General features: G+C 49.5%; 1 protein-coding gene and 1 pseudogene across 3 annotated transcripts in view; both read left to right on the top strand.

Moving 5' to 3' along the window:
* LOC149335348 (uncharacterized) overlaps positions 1 to 17,048 on the top strand; it is a 93,037-nt gene that overhangs the window by 13,324 nt on the left and 62,665 nt on the right. For 2 of the 3 annotated variants that reach the window (XM_089552026.1, XM_089552028.1), the window contains exon 1: positions 9,476 to 9,738. The exons of the other annotated variant lie outside the window; for it this stretch is intronic. In XM_089552026.1, coding sequence (XP_089408152.1) covers positions 9,702 to 9,738 — 37 coding nt within the window. In that variant the 5' untranslated portion in view covers positions 9,476 to 9,701. Of the gene's footprint in view, positions 1 to 9,475; positions 9,739 to 17,048 lie in introns of those variants that run through there. 3 annotated transcript variants of the gene reach the window in all.
* On the top strand, positions 5,164 to 5,720 carry LOC149335349 (mitotic checkpoint protein BUB3 pseudogene; annotated as a pseudogene).

Here is a 17,048-nt window from a genome sequence, read left to right as displayed (position 1 = left end):
TGTCTCTAGCATCATTGGTTATTCTCTGTGTGTTTTGGCTCTTGATGTGCGTCCTGACATTCTGTTCTAACAGGGCAAACTTTTGTTGTCCCTGCTGGATTTCGCTTTTTAACTGCTGCATCTGCATCTGCAGGGGGCCCCACTGCAGCTCGCTCGCCAACTTGAGTCGCTGTTTGCAGTCTCTCGTGGCCGCCACGTGGTCGCCGCCACCTATACAGCCCGCCCAGACAGAAAGATGGGGACTTTATTAGGCTCTTTACGGAGGCGAAAAAGTTAGCGGGGAACAACACCCTAGTAATAGCAGGTGATTTCAACGCCAAGAGCCCGAGGTGGGGCTACAATAAAGACGACAAGAAGGGACGTGGCATTTGGGCTGCAGCAGAACAGGCAGAGTGCGAATTGCTAACCGACGAACATCACCCAACTAGACAGGGGAACAGCGTCAGTCCAGACACGTGCCCTGACTTAACCTTCGTAAGGGGCGCCAGACAAGCAGAATGGGAGAACCTGCTCGAGAACCTTGGAAGCGACCACCACATAATAAGGATCAGCACAACCGCAAACAATATCAAGCGGAAAATAGGCAAGGTCCGCCTAACGGACTGGGACGCCTTCAGAGCACACTGCAAGCAGATCAAGGGCGACATTGTATCTGCGGAGGAGTGGAGCCAGCAACTCAGACAGATCCAAGAACTCTATACTAAAGAGGTGGATAGAACCGAACAAACTCCGGAGGTGGACAAGCGGCTCCTCAAGCTATGGGAGGCGAGACGCGGGCTCACCAAGCATTGGAAAAGACAGAAGTTCAATAGGAAGCTAAAGATTAAAATAGCCGAAATAACTAAACAAGCGGAGGAGTATGCAACGCAGCTGGCTAGGCAAGGATGGCAGCAATTCAGCAACGCGCTGAACGGCACCCTCAGCACGGCCAGGACGTGGCAGATCCTCAAGTCCCTCATGGACCCGAGCAAGAACAAATCAGAAAGCGGCAAATCGATTCAGAGGCTGGTGCACCAGTACACGGGCACGGACGAACAGCTACTCGAGGAAGTCCGGGTCAAATGCTACGGCAGAGACCAGGTCGAAAGCTACCAAGAAGAGTACCAGGGCGAAGAGAATCCAACCATGGATCGGCCCATAACGAGAGAGGAAGTCGTCGAGGCGATCAGGTCGGCAACAAAAAACACAGCAGCGGGGGCGGACAGAATCAAGAACTCGCTCATAAGAAACCTCAGCGATGGAGCCATAGATCAGCTCACAGCCTACTTCAACAAGCTCTGGCAAGAAGGAACAGTGCCGGCCGAGTGGAAACACGCGGTAGTGGTAATGATCCCGAAGCCAGGCAAGAAACTCCAGGTCGAGAACCTCAGGCCGATCTCCCTCACGTCGTGCCTGGGCAAGATGTACGAGAAAGTAATCACAAAAAGGATCCAGTCGCACCTAGAGAAGAACCAACTGTACCCAGACAGCATGTACAGGTTCAGAGCCCACCTGTCTACGCAGGACGTACTACTCCAACTCAAGGAGGAAGTACTCGAGAAAATGCCGAGAAGTGGCGAAAACGTTGTCATGGCCCTCGACATAAAGGGAGCCTTCGACAACGTGAGCCACGCCGCCATCATGGAAGGCATCAACAACACCAACTGCGGGGGAAGAACCCACGACTACATCAGGGCCTTCCTGAGCGACAGAACAGCGACCGTGGGACTAGGCGAGCTGAGAAGCGACGTCTTCACCACGCCTTGCAAAGGAACACCCCAAGGCTCCGTGATATCGCCCGTCCTGTTCAATATGGCGATGATCGGGCTAGCAAGACGACTCAAGGAAATCCCGGGCATCCAACACGCGATATATGCCGACGACATCACGGTGTGGGTCACCCAAGGATCGTTAGGGGAGAAGCAAGACAGACTACAAGAAGCTGCGACCTGCGTAGAGACCTACGTCTGGGAGAGAGGCCTCAGATGTTCGACGGAGAAGTCGGAAATCATCAGGATCGGAAGAAATCCTACCAAAGCCTCGCTGGAAGTAGTTCTAGAGGGGCAACTGATCCAAGAACAGAACATATTACGAATCCTAGGCATGTGGCTGCAGAGCAGCCGAAAATGCAGCCATACCATCAGCCTGTTGAGAAGAGCCGCGGAGCAGGTTGGCAGAATGATCAGTAGAGTCTCTCAGAGAAGGTACGGGATGAAAGAAGAAGATACCCTCAAACTCGTCAACAGCCTAATCGTTAGCAGAGTTATGTACTCCTTGCCCTACCACGCAACAACAAAGGCGGAGCGAGAGCAAGCCGACTGTATTCTCAGGAAGGCATACAAGATTGCTCTACACCTGCCCAGAAACGCATCAAACGAGAAGCTACTCCAACTCGGAATCAGCAATACCTTCGATGAGCTTGCCGAGGCTCAATTGGGGGCACAACTCATCAGACTCAGAGGCTCCTCTACGGGAAGGGCGCTCCTGAGAAGGTTGGGTCGGAACACGTGCGGACTCATAGACAGATACGCGGACGTACCGGACGACCTTAGAAAGACCTTTAATGTAGGACCCCTGCCTAAAAACATGGATCCTAACCTACACGAGGACAGACGAAAAGCAAGGGCCGAGCAGATAGAAAGGAGGCTAGGCCGATCAGAGAACACAGTCTATACGGACGCCTCCATGTACGTACATGCAGGGAAGCGCTTAGCCTCTACGGTGGTAGTTAATAGCACAGGAGACATGGCCACATGCGCCTCAGTGGAGGTCGTGGGCATAACGGAGGCCGAGGAAATTGCCGTCGCGCTGGCGGTAGCAGAAGGCTATAGGAAAGGCCGATCCCTAAACATCTTAACAGACTCGAAAGACACGTGTAAAAACTATACGAAGGGCAGAATTAGCGGCATGGCCCTCAGGATAATCAGTGGGGCAGCAGCCTCTGCTGAGAAGACACCCATACAACACATAATCTGGGTCCCAGGCCACGCAGGCGTAGCGGGGAACGAAAGAGCAGACAGCCTAGCTCGAGGGCTTACATACCGAGCAGGCATGTCAGATGCTCTGGAGCTTCAGCTACTCGCATGCGAGGGGGGATACACAGAGACATTACAACTATACAGAGGGCCTAGATTCAAGTACCCACCACCACACAAAGCCCTCACGAGGGAGGAAGCAGTCGGCTGGCGTAGGCTACAAACAAACTCCTTCCCCAACTTGTACATCTATAACAAGATGTCACCAACACAATACAAAGCAAACTGCCCCTGGTGCGGCGACACACCCACACTATACCACATCACATGGGAGTGCGAACGAAATAAAGCATTCCACCAACACGAATTCCCGAGTGCGGAGCAATGGGAGAACCGGCTCACCAGCAGCGAGCTCGCGGCCCAAAGGGCCTTAGTGCGGCACGCTACTGATGCAGCGCGACTCAGTGGAGCCCTGGACTAGGGGCCCAACCTTGCTGAAGAGAAGCCTCAAGTCGCCGGCGCCACGAAAGACGACGGAGGCTTCGAATCCGCGAATCTCTTAAAAGATCTAAATAAAAGTTTTCTACTACTACTACTACTACTTGACTACACGATGAACGTTTACTACTGCCCTCACGAGGCGCATTTGAATAGCAGAATTAAAGTCCTGGATGAGTGGTGAGCCTGCTCGGCGCTGAGCCGAGTATCCGGGTTCAAATCCAGCCGCACGGCGGCCGCGTTTTGATGGAGGCGAAATGCAAAAATGCGCCCATATGCTGTGCGATTTCAGAGCACGTTAAAGATCCCCAGGTGGTCGAAATTATTCCTGAGAGCTCCAAAACGGCACCTCTTTTTTTTTTTTGCTGCCGCGGTGAATCAGTGGTCATGGCGCTCGGCTGCTGACCCGAAAGATGCGGATTCGATCCCGGCCACGGCGGTCGAATTTCGATGGAGGCGAAATTCTAGAGGCCCATGTACTGTGCGATAAAAGTGCACGTTAAAGAACCCCAGGTGGTCGAAATTTATTGGCAGTCTGCTATCATTTTCTTGTACTAATGAATTATTTTTGGGGGCAAAACGTAATGCTCTTGCTTCACTGTCGGGCGACGTCCTTTGCAAATTTGTAGCTTGACACAGTAGAAAGAAAGACTGTGCATCCATCAAGGCGTTACAAATGCAAACTGTGGGCTTTGCACCAGATCTCCTTATTTGTTATTCAAAGAAAAGTCGTGGGAAAGTACATAATACTTGCCAATTAATGCTCCAAAGCTAGACAGAGGACATTGAAGGATGCCCTGCTGCGGGGTCCAGGTTACTTTTGACCACCGGCAGTTTTGTAATGTGTACTGGCATTCATGCATTTTAACAAAATATTGTTAAAATGCATAAATGCTGCTGTCAGTGTAGTCGGCATTAAGAGAAAAAATTCCGGTGGCCCTCCTGTCACTGAGTCACGTGACCTTGTGACGTTATCACAACCTGGATCTCAGAAACCCCACCAGTGGCTGTGTTTGAAACAGCCGCTGTTCCAAACATAGCCACCTTCTGTGGCAGTGGCACATCACTTAACCGCTCCTCCACTGTGCCAGGATCGGTAGGAGGACTTCCTCCGTTCAATAAATGTAAAGTAGGGAATGGCCAATATTGCATACTTGGGCATGTAGGTAAACCTAGGCGACAGAGAAGGACTACTTGTGCGAGAGGTATCAGTAATGCTATTGCACTGTATCCTTAAGTGTGGGTTAAGCGTTACGTGATGGCGAAGTAATTCTTAAGTTCAGGTTAAGCGTTACATGATGGCGTAGGAATTCTTAAGTGTAGGTTAAGCTTTACATGATGGCGAAGGAACGAATAGTTTCCATGGCTGTGAAGTGATATGCCAAGAAAACCCTAGGCCACTGAAGGGACCATTTACGCTATCACATCATACCCTGAAGGCGGGGCTTAAATGCTCCATCAGGTTTTTGTCCCTAGCTAAATGCATATGAGCATTGAAACCGTGGTGTGGTGCTCGTCAGCTAAGTGCCTAAGCCACTGAGTTTTTGTGTAAACATTGGATTAGGGCGCTTAGCTTGTACTAGCTAAGTATAATAAGCCTCTTAGTAATCAACTTGCCTAACTTTGTTTTCTGGTGGCAAGATGTATTAGGCTGTTTCATTTCGACCAAGTTGTCTATCCACTGGAGAGAGAACTTAGAGCAGTCAGAATAATGAACACAACAGGAAGGGCACTTCTCACTGTACTTCCAGTGGTTGACCCTCTTGTCTGTCCTGGCTTCACTTGTTGCATCAAGTTGCTGATTGTATGGTTCTACACAGGGCACGTGGCTATTGAATACTTGGATCCAAACCCCGAAGTGCAGAAGAAGTACGCCTTCAAGTGTCACCGTGCCAAAGACAGCAATGGCATCGAGCTCATCTACCCTGTGAACGCAACTGTGAACGCATTCCACAACTTGTACAACACATTTGCGGCGGGAGACAGTGACGGCCACGTGAACATCTGGGACGGCTTCAACAAGAAGCGTCTCTGTCAGTTCCACAAGTACCCATCGAGCATTGCATCCCTGGCCTTTAGCCATGATGGCTCGCTGTTGGCTATTCATTCCTCTGTGAACAGGGCGAGATTCATAAAAAACCGCACGACGCCATCTTTGTGCGTCGTGTCACTGATCAGGAGACAAAGCCGAAACAACTCCATTATCACTGACTTGTTTTTGTTTTATTTCTTTATTTTATTCAATAAACATGAATGTTTAACTCTGAACACCTGTACTGTCTCCACTTCAGCACCCCTTTTGAAGTGACCTTGTGAATTGTTCTTTTTCCGTTTTCATTTTGCTGGATGACTTTTGAGCTTATAAGCTTTTAAGCAACAGGCATTAGCTGCATATGGAAAGTGTACAGCTTGGTTGATTTCAAGAAGCAAAATTGGTTGTTAGTAAGTGGAGCTCAATGCTCACAGTACTTTCATCCAATATTTTCCTTGTTTGCATTAGCTGAACTCAAATTAGAATATCGAAAATTCGAACTCGCCAGAATCGAGCTTTTGGTTCATTCGAACTGACGAATTGGCCGCGTCTGAATTACGTGTATCTCAGTAAGAAAAAATGCCCACTAATTTGAATGCACGAGCGAGTGCCACTGTTAATTCGCTCAGTCTGAGCTGAGATTTGCCATCGGGCATCCGCAGGCCAGAAGTTGAGTGGTAGCACGGCGAACGAGTAACCACGGCGAACCACGGCGAACGATTGCATAAGCTGCCACGCGCAGTCTGCTGCGCTGAAATTGGCCATGGTTTCTTTGCGGCAACCGAAAGCTCCTCGCGAACATAAACGTAAGCCCAGCTGTGCTGCTGAGAAACGTAGCAAAACATTTTAAAATTCTATGTTTTGGGCATAGGAACGTTCCTTTCCGCTTGGTAAGCGGCTTTGGGCAGAGTTTCGTGAGAATAGTATGGCAACACTGGGATAGCAGACGGCGAGTACGTCGAAACTCTGCCGCGGCTTTTGTGGAAACCCTCGCACATTGTCTTACATTAGAGGAGTGAAGACTGTCACTAGCGCTGAAATCACATACACAGCCAGGTTAAACCACTAGAGTGGTTTATCACTGAAACAATGTTATTTATTTCTGTCACCAATATCGGCAACTGTTATTTTGCTGGTCCTGGACTAAGGTGACTCGAATCCCCATCGAGGCGCCCAGTTGTGGACGTGATGTCACTGCGTTGTTACCGTGGTGGCAGTCGTAACTTAAAAAAAAACATATCTAGAAAATCAGAGCTAAATATAACGATTTACTTGTAGTGGCAAACAAAAAAGTCAGTGGTGGGAATGCTGCGGCGATTGCGCAAACTTGCGCCTTTATATTAAATCTGATACATGCTGCTACAAAGTGCCGAGGGGCTGCACATGCGCGGGAAGGCTTAGCGCGGTTTACGTGTCCGCTGTTTGGAACGCCTTTGTCGGTGACTGCTTTGCCCCCGCCGCGGTGACTCAATTGTTAGGCGCTCGGCTACTGTGCCGCAGTACCTGGGTGCGAACCCGACCGCGGCGGCAGCGTCTCAATGGAGGCGAAATGCGGAAGGCGCCCGTATTCTGCGATGTTATTGCATGTTAAAAATCCTCAGGTGGTCGAAATTATTCCGGAGACCTCCACTGCGGCACCGCGGGTGCACAGTACCATGTAGTAACTGAGCTGACGTCGCATGAACAGAGGCTTCGGACGACGTAGGCGGGACTCGTCTCAGGATATTAGGGACGGAAACTACCTCGACCGGGTAGTTTTGCCGGTAGAAATCCGTCAATGCATTAGAGTCGGAGCGCCCCCTACCCAATGGGCATTGGAAGTCCCATGGATGTCCTGCGGATGTTTAGGATGTCTGCAGGACGTCCATGGGAGGTTCAGTGCCCATCGGGTAAGAATGTGCTGGTGGGTCGTCACGATGGACGGAGAGGGCCAAGGCGCAGCTCCTTAGAGAAAAATACTCGGGGGATGGAAGCACCGTGGAGTCTCCGCTGGGAGCATTTCCCGCAAGGTAGTAGCCTCGGCAGTTACGCGAGCAGAGTTGGGATGGCTGAAGAGGATACTACAACGCTAGGAATTACTCAGGAAGGCGCCAGCACCATCCTTTGCGATTACAAGACGGTCCTCCGCAACATTGCGCGAGGGCGAATCTCCGCCACCGAGTACCACGATGCCAAAAGGCAGGAAAGTTATTGGCCTGGTTTGGGTCCCGGCTCATGAAGGGGCCGCTCACCAGTACGCTCGAGGTTTTGTCAGCCGTGCTGGTGAGGAAGACTCCGACGCGGGGACCTTGCGAATTGAGACGCTGGACAGCTGCCAGGCCATTGCGAGTTATTACAGAGATCTTAGGGGCGAGTCTGCCTCCCCCGAATACGTCGCTGAGCCGAGATCAAGCCACCACGGGGAGGCGACTGCAGACACGGTCGCTGCCAAATTCATGGATCAGTGCGAATATATTTCTGATCTAGTAAATCCTTACTGCCAGCGTTGCGGTGAAATAGCAACGCTGGATCACATAATTTGGGATTGCGCGGAGGATCTGTCTCCAGCAGGCCTGGTTATAGCTCCCTCAAAAGCATGGGAAGCGTACAGTCCAAGGCCGTGGCAAGAGTGCAAGAGGTAGCCAGAAATAATTTTCGAGGGTGTCATTCGCCGCCGGTAGAAAAGTAAAAGAAAGCCTGCGCCCAAACAGTATCGTAGTCCATAGAGTTAAAATACTTTTAATTGCTTTCATAAAGCCGAAGGGTCCGTCGTTTCGTTCACTCTAATCTCTACATAAAATACTTGTGCACACAGGATTGCGTGAACTTGATTCGCAGAGAACATACGTAAAAAACGAAAAGTCGCGGCAGTTTCAACTATTTTCATGTGATTTACAACAACACAAGAGCTTCTGCTCAATAGCAAAGTCAGCAACTGCGAACGAATGGTACTTGTCAAAATTTATACTTCATGCATGTAAACCTGCGCCCGGCCGCAGAGGCGCTTAAAAAAAGCACTTTTTATTTTCGTAATAGTTTATGATCATTTGAGGACAACGCAAAGGATGAAAAAGTAGGCTGACGTGAAAAGGTATGTTTAATCGGGTGAACTGTGCCTACTGTTAAAAGGAGTGCCATACTTCGTGCGGTAGCGAAGAGGTGTGATTCTTCTCAGCAATAAGTTCCGCTTCCTATTCTAGAGCCACGACAACGTAGTACATACATCGATCTTTTCAGGAATAAACCGACACTCTTCTTATTTTTGCTTTTACATTTTAATATATCGATGCGGTGTGTAAATAGCATCGGCGAAATAAAAAGGCCGAAAGGTGTGTGAGAGAGAGGAGATGCGGCACTCAGAAAATTCCGGGGGGGGGGGGGGGGGGAAGGGGTGCTCTGGCACTGACCCCGCAATGTGCAATATTCGCAACATTCGCAACATTCGCAATATCCACAATATTCGCAATGTGCTTTCCTTCACTGTTTATGCTCTAGTGATATAATGGTAACGTTCCAAGGCGCCCGTTCAAGTGAGCGCGGTTTCATCGATAACCTGCCTTATTCCGTTGCCGTCTCTCCTATCGGGGTGAATAGGTGACGTTGCACTTGCATGAAGCAGCCTGAAAAAAGTCAGTCGAGCGCGGTAGGGCGAGAGCCTAAAACTTAGGTGAAACAATGCGATCGCCGCCTAAAAAAAAAAGAAACAAAGGTTTTTGCTGTAGCCTCAGATGGAACACGTGCGAAGTAAGGCAAAAGATAAGGTCACACCCGCTTGTTCTCGGCACGGCGGGCGAGAATTCGCGAGATTAGGCCTAAGTCTACCGGGCAGTAGCGATGCGGCGGCAGCATGGCCGCGCCCTTTCAGTGGTGCTCGGGTGTAATTATCTTAATTATTGGTGACGTTGTTGGAAACTGACCTTGACTGAGTGAACTAATGAAACCCTTCCTGCCTCGCTCGTCGAACTGTGATGTCTCCTGAAGCCCTGCATTAATTGAGGCCTTGAAACTATTGTCAAGTTAGAGTCGGACCAGAATTGAAGAACCCAGCTATTACCGCGGCGCCTGACAACGTCGTGTTTGTGCCACCTGTTCGCCTGTCCATCGCTAAACACGGCGGATAACCTCTTCAATCACGAAACAACGAACTTCTGCAAAGGTGCCACTGCTGCCAGCCTGTCAACGAAGTGCGGTGTTTTCGGCGTCGCCCCTTCAAAGGGGGAACTCGGCTTGCATGGACGATGCCTTCCCAAAGCTTCATCCGCGGCAGCAAGAACGGTAAGTGCGATTACAATCGGTCCGTTCTGCTACTCGCACTGCTGGATTCGCGAGTTTTGCAGTACTCGAGCTTCTGTTAGCGTAGAAAATGCGCTGAACCCACTTACGAAGATAGCGTAACAACTTTTATCCGGAGTGATTTCTGGCGCCAGTCGCAGAAGCACAGCTAGCTGTAAGCAGGGATAGGCCACATGCGATCATGTGTAGCTGAGGGGTGATCGCGTGTCTGTTGTTGGTCTAGAAGTTAGGGCACAGCTGCAAGCAACGATAGGCAGCACGCAGTGATGTGTAGCTGAGAGGTGATCGCTGATCTAGAAGTCAAAGGCACGCCCTGAGACGAGCGTCTCTTCTAGAAAGCTGGGAGGGAAGTAAGCACCGAAGTTGTCGCTCAGCGATTACTGCAGATTAAGGAATTAGAAGCACTGTTTTTCCCGGTACCGCAGGGATGGAACTTTCGTACCAGTGGGTTTAAGCATTCTCCTTTAGGAGAGAAAAGGAAATGTGGGGAGGTTAGCTGGAAGAGGACACCGGATCGATACCCTGCACTGGGGGAAATGGATGAGAGGATGTCAAGGTGCACGAGAAACGGTAAAGCGCTGTTCTCTAAAGAATGAAAGAGCCGTTCCACTTCGTAACACCTTAGAAGCCTTCATTTTTTAGGTGATAGGAAGGCACGAGATTGGCTAGCATCGGCCCGAATGCTCCGTCTTTTGCATCGATTGCACTGACACGAATATATTGACGAGGGGGCCCGAAGTTTCGCCGAGACTTCAGCCCACTCAAGTTGCGCTACTATGAACTATGTCGAGGGCATTTTGTTGGCACTGTGTGGAGGGGGGTGGGCATTTTGTTGAACTGCGTGGAGGGCATTGTGCTGCCGGCTGCCTGCCTCAGCTTGATGTGCCGCTCTGCGTTCGCACAACAGAGTACGCGGCCCTGTAATTAGCCACAATGTGTACGCAGAAGCAGAAAACCTTCGCAACGTTGTCGCAAAAAAGCCCTTGGCGTGAAATTCCTAACTATTCGGCTCCGGCATACATGATCGTATCGCACAGATCTTCATTAACTAGTCGCGTTCTTTTATTTTTGATACCTTTTGATCGGCCACAACAAGAAGTAGGACCAGATTCATGCCAAGCTGTCGCAGACACGATGCGCTGCCAAGTTCCAATGCTATCGGGATTTGTTCGCCTATCTACGTAGCGGTTTGTTGCGATTATCTTTACAGTCACCATTCAGGTTCATCACCGCCGACGCGCGGCCTTAGCAATCGTCTTTCGCCAGGACTCGCGTATGCGCGCCAGACGTGATTAGAAGGCTGGCGAAATATCGCAGTTTTGAAGCTAAAAGCTTCACTACCCGCACTACAGCCGCGCTTAGCGTGAGCCGTCGGAGCCAAGATTTGCCGCAGCTGCGCATGCGCGAAACCGAGCGACGTCACGCGCGGCGCAGGTGGCCGCAGCCGCCGCCGCGCCGACTCCGCCGCCTGACCGTTCGGCGCAGCCGCGCGCTACTGCGCATGTGCGCCGCCTCCTCACCGCCGCTACTACTGCGCGCTCGCCTCCTCGACACCGTTTGACCTTTCGCTGCAGCCGCGTGTTTACCACAGTTACTACGTATGCGCAAGGAGGGCTATATATCGCGCTTGCCTACACCGTTATCGTGGTGCTCCCAGCGTATTGTGCGCGAACTGCGACAGCCATGACGTCAAGCAAAGCATAACTGCAGCTTTTCGCTTGTATATCCAGGCTTAACCAGAGCTAAGCCACTGCCATTTTTTTTCACTTATGATTTCGCAATGTTAGAAACTGTTCGCAGAGAAGTATGTATACAGGCTTTGCCAAAAACACCATATATGTTTCACCTAAGATGTTCAGCAATTTTTTAATATGGGCTTCTTCAGTTAGAAGAGTGCTTTTTATCTGCATAGCATTGTCAGCGGTATAGCTCATCAGAGTACTGCTAAAACATGCTAACTTGTAGGCTGGTTAACTAAACTTTGCAGTTGTTGCTCAGTTTTATTTAGTGAGATGCGTGAAATCCTTCGTGAGTAATATCCATGCCAGTTTTTAGAATTTCGAAAACGCATTTACTTTCGCCCCGCCACGGTGGCTCAGTGGTTATGGCGCTCGGCTGCTGACCCGAAAGACGCGGGTTCGATCCCGGCCGCGGAGGCCGAATTTCGATGAAGGCGAAATTCTAGAGGTCCGTGTGCTGTGCGATGTCAGTGCACGTTAAAGAACCCCAGGTGGTCGAAATTTCCGGAGCCCTTCACTAAGGCGTCCCTCATAGCCTAAGTTTCTTCGGGACGTTAAACCCCAATAAACCAAACCAAAAGCATTTACTTTCGGTGCCAACAATTTTGCCTACGTCGCGTCAAAATACACGCGCTCTCGAAAAGCTTGCAGGCGAAGCAACCCCTGCAGTGTTCGTCCAAATAGCCAAAATATGTTGGGCCATAGCGCGGAGAGCAGCTGCGTTTCAATTCTAAAAACTGATATTCATATTATTTGCGCTGGGCCACATGCCTATCAGTAAATAAGGAGACTAACAGTAATAATTAAAAGTTCACTATTTTATATCAGTTACCATCCTACTAGTTAGTAGTTCTTAACTGTATTCTGATGCGCTACACTGCGGACAATGCTGTGCTGAAAAAGCGCTCGTGTAGCTCAAAAAGCCCATTTTCAAAACTCGCAGGTCTTCCTAAGTGAAAAACTCGGTATGTAGTACAGCCTGCCTAGTTCGAATCCGGGCCATGCACCGTGGCTCGCTTTGGCGGTCCAAATCTGTCGGCTGTGAGGCGAACTGTTGCTCACCTGTCCGGGACTTCCCAGAGTGCTCAAGACAGCCCCAGTACATGACATATAAACAAACTTTTTTTGGCTGTTTTCCTACAGCGGTTGCATAGTCCAGCGCAACATGAAGGTTCACTGTCGCTTAGGCCGAAAGGCACCAACAACTTTTTACTGGTGTAAGGTTCGTTTACTCGCCAGCCAATAATAAAAATGGCGTACAGTGTTGAGAAACCTAATGACTAGCTGTGCTGATGTGTGCTGTACTCAGCCTTCTTGAGGCACTGCACAGCGTTAGAGTACTTTATTTTAGGTGAATTAGGCCCGAAGTGATCGCCTGCAAATCGCCAGACTACGTATTATCGTGCTCAGCATGCAGTTCAGCGCCTGCATTCGACGTCGACCATGCAGCGGTATGCGCTACGCGGTCGCAAGGTTAGTTGGTGGAGCGTTGTCTAGGAAAAAGTAAATATAGCTGTAATTTAAACGTACACTGAATAGTAATCTGAACTCGTCTTTTTACCGCGGGAACTCGATCTACACGTTCTAGGAATTCATAGAAATTTCGAATTATAGTCCTGTGCGACCGATTTCCTCAATTTAAATCGAATTAAACTTCCGTCTCCCGCCTTTTTTTGAACTCGCCGCAGACGGTAGGAGGAGTCAACCGATATTTCAACCAGTTCCGTGGCGGCTTGCCGCTCTGCCATCGGCGGAATGATGCGTACCGGTCGGCGAAAGCAAAGAGTCCGCGCGTATTTTTATTTCTGTGGGCCTAATTTGCGGCTATGTAGCCTCTGGCTGGAGTAATTTATTCACGGCAACCTAAAAAACAAAATACAAGCGAAAGCGAAGCCGCCACACGACCGCCTGAAAGGCACTTCACGCGTTAGTTGACTCCTCCTACCGTCTGCGGCGAGTTCAAAAAAAGGTGGGAGCCGGGACGTTTAATCCGATTTAAATTACGGAAATCGGTCGCACAGGACAATAATTCGAAGTTTCCATGAATGCTCGGAACGTGTAGATCGAGTTCCCGCGCTAAAAAGACTAGCTTCGATTACTCTTCGGTGCACCTTTAACACACACCACACAGAAAGACTGACGGGACGGGACGGGCTCCGAACGACAGCGCCCGTCCTGTCCGCCTTTCTGTGTGCTGTGTGTTAAATTAGCCCTGTTTTTACCTTTTGTTAGATAGACACCGCTTGAATGTGTCATGATGGACACTGCAGAAGACCATGCACTTTCTAGTACCAGCTGCGTGTATAACTTTCCGACACCGCCGGGCGACCGCTGCTTTGTGATTGGAGCTCCGCCTATAACTTGAGTATTTCAAGACATAGTGAGCGCCATGGTGTCCGTTCATGGCGTCTGTGGCAACAGTGTTCAGAGTTTCGCTTGAACAGCGTGGGATCCCCACGACTGTATGGTACACGAGTCACTGTCGCTGCTATGTCGACTTTCTTTCGATGATCCCAGGCAAAAGTTAATTCACCCAAGAAATGGTTTGCTTTGGAAGTCACATTTACAGACCTGCCTGCATTTGGTAACCGTTACGTAACTCTATGCTGAGCCACGTTGCAAACTTTACTACGTTTTCTGGCGTGCAGGGGCTTGTCAGTTCTGGTGAATGACCGTGACGTTTTCTCTTTACCGCAAAGTCAGTTTTTTTTAGTGCTTCGGCAGTAGACTGATCAGTACCGAGGCACTTGATCGTCATTACCTATGGCGTCCTAAAAATCACCCTCAGTTCCCTCTGCCTGCCAGGTAGCACCGAAGCATTAGACCAATGTGACATTTTTCTTTTGGTCAAACGTTAATTAAGTTTTCTTAATGACCTTTTTTAATAATTTCTTTACGTTACAGATGAACATCCTAGTAAACTTTTTCTAACATTAATTAAACATTATAACAACGTAAATGTAATATTGTCGAAAATAATGAAGCAACCCTGCACTAGTATGCAGGCCCACCATTGTGACAATTTAATCAACGCTTTGCAAGGACCAGCAACGAAGGCGACACTTCGTCTCCACAGTAGAGCACAACATGCGACTAGAATGTACTTACCTCCGAAAGCATGCAGTGGAGTCAAGCTTACACGCCCATTACTGAGAGGTGTCCCATGAGTGGTAGTAGCGAAAGGATAATAAGCAGTTTAACAAAATAATCTGCTTGAGCATGTTACCTATGGCGGGCACAATCTAAGAGATTTAGTTGCGCGAAGCACTGCTAGTTTAAAAACATGTTTACTGTAAAATTAGTGGAGAGTGTTCTGGGACTCGGTGCTAGAAATATATCTGCAGTGTTTTATAGTTATGATTCAAATATAATAATGTTTAATAAACAATAAGGAGACATTGCTGACTTGGAACGTTAAATATATGTTTATGCTGCAGCGTTTACCATCATTTGTTCATTTTTAACATTATAACAAGAGTTGAAAGCCAGGATTGGAATAATATTTATGTTCAGTGTTAAACTAATTTTTATGTGTAACATATAAACTTAAATATTAATTTCTAACAGTTAATGCAACGTTTCACTGTAACAATGTTACTGAACTTGCATAAATTTTTCATAAGATTGTTCTAATTTTCCGTGCTACCTGGGCGTGGCCAGCATATCGCCTTTGACACGTGTGGGGATGTGGGAGGGACAGCTTTATTTTAACAAAAAGGATCCTTTGTTATTGACCAAGAGTCCAGGCGTCTGTGCTTCACTGAGAACTCTGTACACTTGCCATGATTGGCTAGCTGGTTGAGCAACTAGCAGAATGTCATTCCATGAGGAGGCGGACCGGTTGGGTATGGGGGACCTGCCATCGGTTGGGGGCATTCCCACACCGTGTACTGTGCGATGTCAGTGCGCGTTAAAGAACCCCAGGTGGTCGAAATTTCCGGAGCCCTCCACTGCGGCGTCCCTCATAGCCTGAGTCGCTTTGGGACGTTAAACCCCCATAAAACGTCCCCCACAGGTTGTGTATGAGGGTGCCTTGGCCGCCCCACATGTTGAGCAGAGTAGGGAGGTCAAGGTGGGGTGGTGGCGATGAAGGAGGTGCGATGAATGTCTGCAGTTGCCGCCAGACTGCACTGTATTTTGAATTTCGTGTACGGTGAGGTGGTGGGAGGGTAAGCGCCTGTTTTTGTAATAAGTGGTTTTTCGATGGTATGTGAGAAGAGCCCGAGAGGATTCCTGCGTGGGTTTGGGTGTACCATCTTCTTGGGGCCTGAAGGATAGTTCTTGAGTCAGCGTATGAACACGCTGGTTACCGGGGATCGATACTTACCCAGGAACCCACGTGAGGGTTATCTCTAGGGTAAGCGTATGTCCTGATGCGAGAATGCGTCGGGCGATTGACGTGATAACGCTTTGCTGAGTGACGGTACACAGCTTTGGAGACGGTGGAGATATCCGTGATGTTGGGATCTTGTGCATAGTGTATAAGCACCAAGCCCATGGCCGCGCCTTCAGCCTCCGTGGGGAAGGTGGCTGCGGCCCCGATGGTGCCATCCTCGATAGTAGGCGGGGACAGCGGCATAATAGCCCGGTAGGGTGCGTTGTGCCGCGTTTACATACATGTCGGGTCTGCCTCTGTAGTGCTTGTTGTAATACTAGGCTCGTGCCTGGCGTCTGGCCCCGTGTAGCTCGGGGCTCATATTTCTGGGTAGAGGTTTGATGCGCATTGGACCCTGGATGTCAGGTGCAATGATTTGATAGTTGGGGGCAGGTGAGCAGGTAGATTGGAGCCTGGCGAAGATGCCGTAAGAGATGTTGGCCGGTTTCTGTGCGGGTTAGTTGAAGTATCTGGTTGTCTCGTTTGGCTTCGTGGAGTTCCGAGATAGTTTTGTAGGTGCCCGTTGAGAGTAGTGATTTGTGCTAAGCGACTGTGGTAGGCGGAGCGTTGAGATTATTGCCTTTCTAATAAAAGCATCAGCTTTGTCTTGTGAGAAAGCGGTAAGGAACGTGAAAAGTCGTGTCTGGTGATGAGGGCGTCTGTCATATTAAAGGTTTCCCTCTCCGACAGTCCATGGTTGCATGTGGCTACACTGTGGACAAGACCCTCGATTTGTTTGGTTCGCTTCTATAGGAGTTTTACAGTGAAGGTTGCATCCAAAGCGTCCTGTATGTGCAGTCCAAGGACCTATGGAGTCAAGGACGTTGGAGTCCAAAAAGTCTATTGACCAACTCCAGGGGACCAGCGGTATGTGGTCGTCGTACATTCGGAGGTGCATGCGTGGATCCCGGGGAAGTGGTCTGATCATCAGCAGTTCCGATTTGAGCGGGGAGCACATAAGGACCATATTGGTCAGGTTCGAGGTGATGATATCAACTGCCAATTGTAAGGTGTCTTGCGCCTCTCCTGTGGAGCCTTCAGTCGTTGATGTCGGCGTATATTGCCGAGTGGAGGTCAGGTATGTTGGTCAGTTGTTTGGCCAGCGGGGCTAGAGTTACATTAAATAAGAGGGGGGAGAGAAGAGCTCCTTGTGGAGTGCCCCGGTTGGGCAGGGAGAA

This window comes from Amblyomma mixtum, chromosome 7 (genome assembly GCF_055824585.1).
Source record: "Amblyomma mixtum isolate Tamu chromosome 7, ASM5582458v1, whole genome shotgun sequence".
NCBI classification, from domain to species: domain Eukaryota; kingdom Metazoa; phylum Arthropoda; class Arachnida; order Ixodida; family Ixodidae; genus Amblyomma; species Amblyomma mixtum.
The sequence above is the reverse complement of the archived record's forward strand: the minus strand, read 5'-3'. Positions and strand labels throughout refer to the sequence as shown.